Here is an 11440-nt window from a genome sequence, read left to right as displayed (position 1 = left end):
AAACAGAACCAACTGCCAATGGAAACAGCTTCTTGTTCGATTCTCAACTCTCTGTGCTTTTCAAACAAAAACAACAACAACGTCATCAATAGCAGAAGATATTGCTGCTTATACGCGCCCAGGAGAAACCCCTATTTGGTTCTCCCATTTTCCTCCACTTTCCCTAGAACAAGAAGAAGAGATTTCTTCTCTTCTCCTGGAAAATGTTTGCACTTCAATCACCCCATTGCTTTCTGCTCACTTTCCAGCTCCGACAATCCAAACCCATCTCAGGAACTCGCTGTTCTTCTTGAAGTCGAAGGGTAATTTGTCTTATTTTAATTCTTAGTCTATGCACTTTTAATTTTATGTATAGTTTGTCTTATATTTCTGTTTTATCTGATGCTATCATCCTATGTATTTTATGCTTCCTTGTTCCGTTTGATTCTAGACTAGTGTTCTTTTTCAATTATGCAGTAAATAATGGGTATGGCATTGAGTTTAAAAAAATAAATAAAATTATGATTATTTGGCTGTGTTCTGATATTTTACTAATTTACTAGTGATAGTTTTTATGTGTTCATTTTTATTCGTTTTTTCTAATTATTAGAGATATTTGTCTGGGTACTAATGTACTTGATTACAAGTCTAGCTTATACTACAACCCAGGATTAACTTGTATGGCAAGAATAGCATGCATATATGGATAGCCTAGGTTGGTCTCTTTAGTCTTTATATATCCCCAATTGGTTAATTGTATAACAATGATGTCAATAGCATATATGTAGGGGCACGTTTGGTACACTAATGAAAATTATGACAGAAATAGTAATCTTTATTACTAGGTATAAAAGGTGTTGTAATGGAAATATTCATAAGAAATTACTATTCCTTGTAATAAAAACATAACTAAACTACTACAAAATAACTAAACCATAAGAATAACTATTACATTATAATGTCTATTACTGTATACCAAAATGACTTAGCTTCTCCAAGGCTTTTTGTTGTGGATGTAGGCCTCTAAGGCTGAAACATGTTAACTTGGCTCTTTGCGACGTTTTTTTTGCCAATGTCTTTCAGCTGACGGTGCCACTCTCCTGTGGTCATTGGTGTCCTTGTCCTTCAGCCATCATTTGTCACTGATCGTTGCTCCTGCCAGTGTATGTCTCACATATGCTATCCTCCTGTCACTAGTTCTCTGCCAAAAGATCTTCGGCCATCATTTGTTGCTGACCATCGTTCCCGCCAATGTATATCTCACGTATGCCATCCTGCTATCACTGCTTCTCTGCCGATGTTTTCTGTCCGCTGATGCTGATGCAACCATCCTTCAACCATAGCAACCGTCCTTTGGTCATTGGCGCAGCCTTCCTCTGGCTACAATAGCTATCTTCTGGCCTCCATCCATTGCAAACTGTCTTCATTTACCACTGCCACCTTCCATCTTGCATGTTCCATTTCATGTCAAGCCCAATCCATTCTATTTTTGATCTGATCCTACTTGCTCCTACATGGAAACACTTCCTATCCTAACTCCAGTGTCCTCAAGTTTCTCCCTTGAGTTTGAGGGGGGATGTTAGAGATATTCGTCTAGGTTCATTCTACTAGTAATACTACTATTGAAGTAGTTGTACTGTGGGTTTAAGTTATACTATACCCTAGGGTTAGTCTATGGATAACCTAGGGTTTTCTCTCTCTATTTTTTCCCCAAATTGGCTTATTATATTATATAGATTTCAATAGTAAAGATCTCAATTTCATAAACAACAATTCTAATACTAGTGCCCATCTGATGTTGGCTGGTTTTGTGTTATTTTCATGAACTTGTTTAGATGGGTGATCTTTACTATTGTTTTTCTGGTGTTGCTTATGCCAACTTCTTTCCTCTTGCCTGTAATGTGTCCACACCCTCCCTTTTTCCGTTTTCAAATCTGTATAATACGTATTTGTTTCACTTGCATTTTTTAAAATCTTAATGTATTTTTTTTTTCAGGGTTCTTATGGATGCTTATCGTGTGGGTAATCGCCAAGCCTTCAATGTAGGTGCGGTAGACACAGTAATTATGTGTATTGCATAGAATGATCAATTTAATGTTTCAGTAACCATATTCCATACATGTTTATGAGTTTAATTTTCTTTTTCTTTTTCTTTTTGATGTTATCAGCATTTCGAAAGCTTGGGCTTGACTGTGCAAATTGGAGTGAACCTGTGTATTTGGACCTTGTGAGGTGTGAGGTCATTTAACAGTGTCTTTTCTTACTATGGGTTGTCTTAATGGGATATATTCTTTATGTGGAATGGATAATTTTGGAACATGAAATTATCATTGGCAGATTGTTGTACAAGGAACTCTGTTGCTTTTGTTTCAATGCTAGCTTTTGTCCGCCAGGTCTAACTTTGGTTTTGGTGTACATACATCCAGATATAACATATGTACTGACTTTCACTAATGTTGTTGGGGGCTCATATGACGTGTCAATTTTGTGTGTCAAATGACCTGTCCTCAGTGTGCCAATTTTCCTCTTCATATTAGTTTTTGATGGTTACATGAAAATGTGTATTTAAAATTTGGCAAGCAGTGGGGTAGCTGATTTAACATATAAATGTGATTATTTTCTTGTAAAGCATTATGTAATTATTTTCCAGGAAGTGTTCTGGTGACGAGGAAAGGATGCTAAATCTGTATTTTAACCGGGTTAGTTCTTTTTCCTGTGACTTTGAAAGATGAAAAGATTATAGATAGCTCTCTGAGCATGCCTTTGCTATGTCTTTTGCCCCATCTGCCTAATTACCTCTTACCTTATTACAGATTGGTTGGCCTACTTCATTGCCTACAAATGAGAGGGGACCATTCATAAAAAGTGTTCTGCGAGAAAAGGTTTCTTTATATTACAATTAATTAATCCAGTCATGGTATAATTCAGTTAACTTTTACCTTTACCCGATACACGTCCCAATCCTAGTATGTTGTTCATTTAATAGGTTTCTTTGCCTTAAGAGTTGCACATCAGAAACAGCAATTATAGACTGTTAAAATCATATACATAATTGATTTGATTATATTTATAAATGTGGATGTAATGATATATATATATATATATTCCAATATTTTAGCTAGTACATACGACCGAGAGTACAAACCCCCTCTCCCAAACCAAACTCAATGAAGCAATTCTTATAGTAAGAAACACAGAAAGCATATCTGATGCTTGGGAAGAAAGAAAGGAGGGGAAAAAAACAGCTAAAACTTGACCTGGCAATAATTTTAGTCCTTGTGATTTACATTGTGCTATTCCTTCTTAGATTATCTTCAAGTTGGGTGTCATTTCTCCATCCAAAAAGTGTTCTCTGACTTCATATCAAAATTCTTGTTTGGAAAGTTGCGTTGTGCCTTCTTATTAGAACTCTTGTTTGGATTGTTTAAGCTTGTCATTGAACTATTTACAGTTTCAGCTTACTTGGTTGATCATTCAATTATTTAAATTCCCCTTTGAGGATGTAGATGCTCATAATTGTTGAGACAAGCTGTTTTACAATTGGATAATTGTTGGCAGAAGAATGCATTGGATGAATTTGTGATGTCAAAAAGTTCACCTTTACGACCTGGAGTTGAAAGGTGAGTTGTCTCCTCTTGTTTAAATGAAAAATATGCATCTTATGACTTGTTTAAATTCTCCTCAGATTAACTACCTGTTCAAATTTAAAGGCCTGCCTGTTTAAAATCATAGGCCTCTATTATTTCCCATATTGGAACCTAGGTATGGATTGATACAATGTCTGGCTTGGTGATACATGTGACTTTTTAGTTTGAGCACTGATTTCCGACTTCACATATATCTTCATATTTACGCTATGCAACATATAACTCAAATGAAAATCTGGGGAAAATATGCTTCACCTTATGCACCTGGAGCTGAAAACCCTCAACATATGATATTGCTACTAATTGTAGGCTCCACATCAAGCTCAGAAGACAGATCTTGATACAGAATTATTTGTCATGAATTGATTTCCCCTTGCTCCCTGCATGTAGATATTTGTCATCTGTTACTGTGGATGTACCACTAGGAGTAGGCTGTTTAATATGAATTCATGAACTTGTTGATGGAATGTGATTACTAGAACTACATAGGGCTTCTATGAATCCATACCTAAGCCCTAGGGTGACAGTGCTGGACCCTAATATATATATATATACACACACACACACATACACCATTTGAGTTAGGGTTCCAATACCATTATGGGCTGCCTACTAATGGGCACTCGTATTAGGCCAGGTTGGATCCACACTGATGAAGGTCCAATACCAACATTCTTCAACTTGCATATGGTAGAAACTACAAGTCCATGCGTCTCTCTCATCCAACAGCTTTTCTCATACAAGGGAAATAGTTTGTGGGACTGATTAGCTAACTTGCACATTTAGTATGGTTGCATGCTATGGTAGAATTCTCCTTTCTAAAGTAATGTGTCTTGATGGATTCTTCCATACCATACAAAATCTTAGTCCAGTTGCTTCTACAACATCTAACCCAACTTCTCCATTAGGTCACTCTCCTTGAGTGCCTAATTAAAGTCTTGAATATGGCTTCCCTCAGGCTACATGATTATAGGTAGATCATGCACATTGCTTATGATACTACTTAATGGGCCTCCTATTAGCGCAGCTAAGGTGATATGAAAATAATTGTTCCTCATCTTTGTTTGCTTAAAAATGCCAAAGGTCTTACATAATACTGTGCCCACCTCCAACCAAAAAAAGATATTAGGTCTTGTTTTTGCTCATTATTGAGTGTCAAAGGTGATCTTTTGTTTGAGTGAGCCAATTTAATTTTTGTGACATACCTTTTTTTACCATCGACCTTGTCACATTGAGAATTTGTCTGCTATTATATTGGCTACCAACACTCAGTTTTGCTATGATGATGTAGATTAAACAAGGACAACAATATAAATTTAATGGTCAACTGCAAAATGCTTAAATTAAACATACTCGTACATGTGTTCCATGACCATTTTCATACGAAAATCAAACTTGATGTGGTTTGGCAACAATTATGTGTGTTTTCTCTGTTAAGGATTTTTTATATTGCCAAACAATTGCATTACCATAACTTTAAGGGTAGCAACCAAATGCAGCTCTAAGGGTTTTTAGGAATCCCTTCCCTCAATTATTTTACCAAAGCAGCAGCATGTATGATAGTCTTTGTAATTCATCAAGGCTTAAGTAGTTTTATTGATATCTCACGGAGTTTGGCCTAGCCAACTAGTGACCATACTAAACTTTTCTAGGTTTCAGTGTGCCCCATTTTATTTCCACGCACATTCACTCCCACAAAATGCATCACAAGCTTAAAATACTACTTAAACCATGTGGTTTCTCAACTGTGGTCCATTGGGGTCTTCTAGGGACTTAAATGAGCCAAGTGGCTCAAATATAGATAAAAAATTATTCACATCCATAGAATGGATCTATAAATGATGTTAATGCTTGTACCTTATGCATGGATTCAAACGAATCCTACAATATGCTTGGATGCAACAGAATAGAGGATCTTTGTGGCTATTTCATAACCCATACTATCTCCATGGTCACTGTATCTCCAATGTAAATGAACTTTTTGGAAGTATATGATTACTAGAATCACATAAAGATTCCACAAACCAAGATCCAAGGTGATAGTGCTGGAACTCTGGAACCCCATGGAGAGAGAGAGAGAGTTATGGTAAGAATTATGTGTTAATCTCTATGTTTTGTGTAAATCAATATATTACTGTGTATGCTGCCTCTCTGAACATAACACACATCCATAGATATTTGCCCTGCTAGTAGGATTTCCTATAACCCTAATGGACTGCCTACTAATGGGTGAACCTATTGGGCTGGGTTGAGATCACATCAATTGAGGCCCAATGCCAACAAGGAGGAATGGCATTTGGTCAGAGGACGATTGACTGTGCTGTTCAGATGTTAGTGATACAGAAAGTTCTTTACTTTGGTAAGAGAAGTGTTATTTGGAACACAGAGAGGTCTTTCAGTACAAAAAAATCAATTTAATTGACTAGCTAAATTTGGTGATAGGGTACCAATACTACAATCTTTACTTGCTCTGATGTATCATCTAAATACACAAGTTAATCAGCAGAATTAGATATCTGTGTTCAGCCACCACTTGGAAATTTCGCAATCCATTTGCAGTAATTGGCACATATGTGAACAATGAGCCAAAGGTATGCTTGCAACTAAAATACACATTATCATAACTGGTAAAAGTTGATGTGGTTTTGACAGATGTGTACTGCCTGACTGCATACTTGTCAACAGAAAATTTGCCATCATAATATAACCAACCTTAAAGGGTATACATAATTCCCTGATCAAAGTTGTATTAGATAATGATTTTAAGCTTGCATAAATAGTTATCATTCTTATTTCTTATTCTTCTTCCTTATTTCGATTCTCAATATATATATATATTCAACCTTATTTCCTATTTCTGATTTTACGAAAATTATCTAAAGCATAAAATAGTAGTATAATTCAAGACAATGAATAAGCATAGGTCCCAGGTCCTGCAACAGTCAGCAGCTAGAGAAATGACAGGAAAATGATGTGGCTTGCAATAGTCCCTGGATGAGCCAAATTTTTTGGCAAATAAACTGCACTTAAAATGTTACAAAAACTGTAGCAAGATACATAAAATGATTATTCTTGAGTTGCTTCAACTTTCGTATTTGTTTTCCTTTGTGATACTTTTCAGTTATCCCCACTTTTTTCTTCTTCTTTCTCATGTAATATTATTTCAATAAAAATTTATACCTTTACGTGCAATTTCTCTTTGCAGCTTTATAGATGAGGCATATCATGAAGGAATACCTTTGGTCATAGTAACAGCATACAGTAAAAGTGGGGATAAAATTGCCAGGTATGCTATATTCTAAACTTCTCAGATGCTTCTTCAAAAATCCAGGGACATGCAGTAAACACATTAGCATATTTCATTATTTCCTTTTGGGATGTAATTCAATTTTGAAATGAGACAACTTACATGGTATTCATGGCATACCTGAAGACATTAGTGCAAAGTAAAGAGTTAGATAATAAGCTTTCATGTAGGTGAAGCTAGGTAATCTTACTTAATTGAATTCATGAGGGACTCAGCTTTAACTCTGGCTTGACTACTGTTGGTTGAGGCTGGGTAATCTGATCATTACATTCCCCTTTATTTGATGTAGTGGATTTTTTTTACATGCTATAGATATTTGTTCTATATGTAGAAATGCACAGGAGTTCATTCTCTTTTGAAGAAACTCCTGGTATTCAGTTTCTATATCCTTGACCCTTGTGACTTACTATTGAGTTACAGTATGGTTTATGCTTCTATGAACAGAATAGGAGCAAGCTAATATTTCCTTTTAACTGTTTGTTAGATCAATTATTGAAAAGCTTGGCCATGAAAGAATTTCCAAAGTAAAGATCGTTGGGAATGAGGAAGTTAAAAGGAGTTTTTATGGTCAACTTGTTACTAATAAAGGACTGTCTTCGGGTTCGGATGAGCAAATTGCTAAGGAAGCAATAAAAGCTGGTAATTATAAATCCCGAGTTGGTTGGCATGCGTTTATTCAATCATCAATTTATCCCATTTTTAAGCACAGAAGGTTGATCACTAAAGGGCTTCTTTTTTTCTTTCTTTTCTTCCTGAGCCAGTTTCGGCTGAAAAACAAAAAATAGCAGAAGATGTTGCTTCCGTGCTGAAGTTGAGTGTTGAGATTGATACTGGCTCATCTGAAAGGTTAGTCGGTTCCTATTATTTATTTATTTGTTGATGCTCACCACAATCTGTCGCAGTCAGCCAGTTCTTTTTGTTGTATAATGGCTGAGTTCAGAAAGAAAGACCACTGGAAGAAAATTAGGACTTATTACATTTGGCTTTTATTTTGCTTACACAAGACTTGGAAGTTGTTTTTCAGTAGATTTTGAGGTGCTAGATTTTATGTTCTTCTTAACACTTGCATAATTATTAAAACTTCAGCTAAGGTGCATAGAAATGTATTTCTGATGGTCTCTCTTCCTTCTTAGTCAGCTGGCATGGAATCTTGGGAGAAAATCAAAACTTCTGGGTTTTTTTTTTTTTTTTTGGGATGTGGTATGTGTTTTATGGGAGTGTCTAGGCTCACACATGAAAGGGAGTGACTAATGGTTAAATGATGAAAAATTCATCATTTCCTAACAACTTAAACATTTGGGAAAAGTGGTAATTTAGGTAGATAACAAACGATAAGAGGTGTAATGATGGAAGAGAAGAGATGAGAATATAGGTGGTGAGACATGGATTAAAAGTTCCTTCTCGTGGTTGGGTATAAGGGATATTAGCTTTTCCACGAGAAATGTTTTTTCTTATCCTTTGTATTTGTCTTTGTTCCTTTAAATTAATTAGGGGTATTCATGGTACTATTGAAAAGGTAATACTCACTTCCCACCGCTTACCCTTGGGAAGTTCAGGGCTTGTTTGGTTATGTTGTTTACACATATTTCCACAATACTTAAACAATGTTACTAGAACAACATACCAAACGGGCCCTTAACATTCCCAGTTAAGTAGGGTTTTTTTTTTTTTTTCCCACTTAAAAATCAAAACATAAGAAGTATTCCTCAGTTTAATATATTTCATTACTTGTCCATTTTGCCTACTATGTTCCATCTTACCCTGTCCTGCCCTAATTTGATTTTTCATATTACCTTCTCCTAAACACACTTGGTCTTTTGAATACATTTACATTTATAAACACTTAGGGGGCATGGTATTTCTTGAGAGCCTATGCATAATTGATTTTTTTTTTTTTTCTTTTGTGAGTGAGTACACTTTTTAAGCATTTGATGGCTCATTTAATGATCATATATTAGTTTCTTGTTTTCTTATGGTGGTCCAAAGTTTTATCTGATTTGGGGAGACTTATCCAGCTTAGGGAAGACTGTAGCTGCATTGCGTGCTGGGGCAGAATATGCAGGGGTACCTTTCCAAAATTGTGTCCTTATTGCTGGAAACCAAACTGGAGTTGCTGGAGCTGAGCGAATAGGCATGCCATGCATTGTTCTACGGAGCAGGTAAAGGCTTGTTTCTAAATCTTAGAGTTAGCGATCTGAATTTATGCTTTCTTCACTTCCTTTTCCCACCTCAATGTTACTGTGCTGAGCATGGTGTCTCCAATATCAATTTGGTATAATGACACATTTTCAGTCATAAACTGAAACTCAATGGGAGATTGATATATTTGGAATCTAGTACATATGAAAAGAATTGGAGGCCCATTCATTAGTCCTACAGAATTATTTCATGAGTTACTAGAGCTGCAAAGATATTGCTAATGGAAATTGAGAATGAATCAATGCTAGGAGTCCGTTTGAAGATCCTAGAAAAATGAGCCTCTCTTGCACAGCTCCCTCTCAGAGTTATTAGCCTTTTACTTTTAAATTAATTACGTTTTATCTATGTCTCTTTCTTGTAGAACTGTAAGTCACTATTTTCAATCAGGAAAAGATTTTAATCTGTTTTTAGAGTCCTGCTCAGTTCATTAATTATTACATTTGTTAACAGAATTTGATTAAATAAAAAAATAAAAAAAAAAACCATTTCAATTATCTATTTTTGCTTCAATTCCATTTTAAAGAGCTGAGTTCACTACAGCTGAAGCAAACGACCGATCAAAGGCTGCCAACATGCATTGAACTTCTTTTAAGGTCTTCTATGGAACACTTTGCATGGGGTATGTAATTACTACCCCGAGGCTCCCCCTCCCACTGTGGGGCTGCCTACCACTCCGATTCACCACCTAACTATTTTCATTGTTATCATCCTTCATGTGTACATTTTGATGTATTATTGTGCAAAATATCATGAAGACCTGAGATTTTTGGACCGGTAGTTGATGGAAAATCTTTGGTGTAACCAACTGGGCATGAATAGAATTTTTTATTTCTGGCTGTCTAGTAGCTTGCTCTGTTGTTGGCTACCCTGTTTTTTATTTTATTTTATTTAAATATAAATATTTAAAAATATATATATATATATATATTTTTTTTTTTTTGAACATGAAATTTTGTGATGGATAGCTGCGTTAACTATGATGTTATTCTTGCAACATTTTGTCAACCCCTTGTTGCTAAGCCCCATTAGATTACTTGCCACTCCAATGTTCTCAAAATGTTACAACTATGTTGCTATATTAATTGTTCTTTTCATTGCTTTTTTTTTTTTTAGTTTGACCTCAAGAGCTGAGTTCCATTCAGCAAAAGCTATAATGGATGGATTTGGAGGTGCCGACCTGACAATCTCGAAACTATGTCAGAAGAAATGGTCCTGATAGTCAAGTACTTGTTCCTGTGACCTTAGTCATTCATCTTAGCTGTTTATTTTTGTCTACAAGTGTGATAACCGCAACATCCTTGTCTCAGACAAATGTGTTAAGGCTGAAAGTATGTCATTCAGTTCTATCTTAATCTGTATTTCTTTTGGTGTACCCTCTACATCACGTCTTTATTTTCTTTTTTGTTAGACTATTGAGTTCAATTGTAAAAAACGATGTGGATTGTTAAACTTTATCAATGCATTGTTCTGCAGAGCTTGTTCAGGTGACAGAACCCTCGCTGATGTCCAAAATGTAAGTTTCAATGTTGAGATTTTGAGTTTGCCATCTCAGACAATACCAATGGAATAGTACAAGATGGAAAACAGATTTTCAGTAGGAGGTTTGTTCTTTGTGATGTCCTGTGTATATATGAGCTCCTTTTGACATAAATATAATTAAGTTGAACCATAATATAACTCCACTTGCACTACTACAATACTTGAGCATGTCTCTACAAGAATGTATCTATCTAGTCTGTTGAGATATGTGCAGGATTTGCTTATGCACATTGTTTGCAACCTTGAAAGCAAAGAATAGAAAGCCTCCACGCCCAAGGCTTATGTAATAGAAGCAATTACAATGTTTTCAAAATGGAACGTTCCTGCACATGCAGGTCCTCTGTGATAACCAAAATTTGATTTCAACTCTGTTCCTTGGATAATTTTAGCTAATGAATGAGATTGGGCAATGTCAAGGGCATTGTGGCTCAATAGCATTGCTTGGGGGGGTGTGGGGGGGGAGGGAGGTGGTACAAGTGTATATTAACAAAAGAGAATCACATAATCTTTTTTAACATTCCGAATAAACAATTGATTGAGCAGACACTTGATAGATAATCCATGGATTTATTTCCATGGGAACCTTTTTGAATTTTGAAAAGGATTAGTAAAGCACACTCATTTTTAACACTTGAACCATGATATGTAATGAATTCAATAGAGCAAGCACAGCATAAATCATTTTTTTTTTTAAATCAAATTTTAAAAAAATAACAAATATTACGCTTTTTTGAATCCAATTGTAGATACTAGTAATACTTGTGCTCTT

General features: G+C 35.5%; 1 protein-coding gene across 2 annotated transcripts; it reads left to right on the top strand.

The window, feature by feature from the left end:
* Nucleotides 1-6: 6 nt before the first annotated feature.
* Nucleotides 7-10748, top strand: LOC112008492 (CBBY-like protein). 2 transcript variants are annotated; one of them, XR_002882569.2, is made up of 12 exons: nt 7-302; nt 1976-2025; nt 2148-2211; nt 2630-2678; nt 2793-2861; nt 3538-3599; nt 6832-6912; nt 7418-7572; nt 7695-7779; nt 8949-9092; nt 10246-10460; nt 10606-10748. XR_002882569.2 is itself a non-coding variant. In XM_024040819.2 (11 exons), the coding sequence occupies exons 1-11, from the start codon at nt 19-21 to the stop codon at nt 10346-10348; spliced, it is 1146 nt and encodes a 381-aa protein (XP_023896587.1). In that variant the 5' UTR covers nt 7-18; the 3' UTR covers nt 10349-10748. The 2 variants fall into 2 exon arrangements, 1 of the variants encoding a protein (XP_023896587.1); XM_024040819.2 differs by having other exon boundaries at nt 10246-10748.
* Nucleotides 10749-11440: the final 692 nt, after the last annotated feature.

The sequence above is a fragment of the Quercus suber genome, unplaced genomic scaffold, assembly GCF_002906115.3.
Source record: "Quercus suber isolate HL8 unplaced genomic scaffold, Cork oak 2.0 scaffold_127, whole genome shotgun sequence".
NCBI lineage: Eukaryota > Viridiplantae > Streptophyta > Magnoliopsida > Fagales > Fagaceae > Quercus > Quercus suber.
The sequence above is the reverse complement of the archived record's forward strand: the minus strand, read 5'-3'. Positions and strand labels throughout refer to the sequence as shown.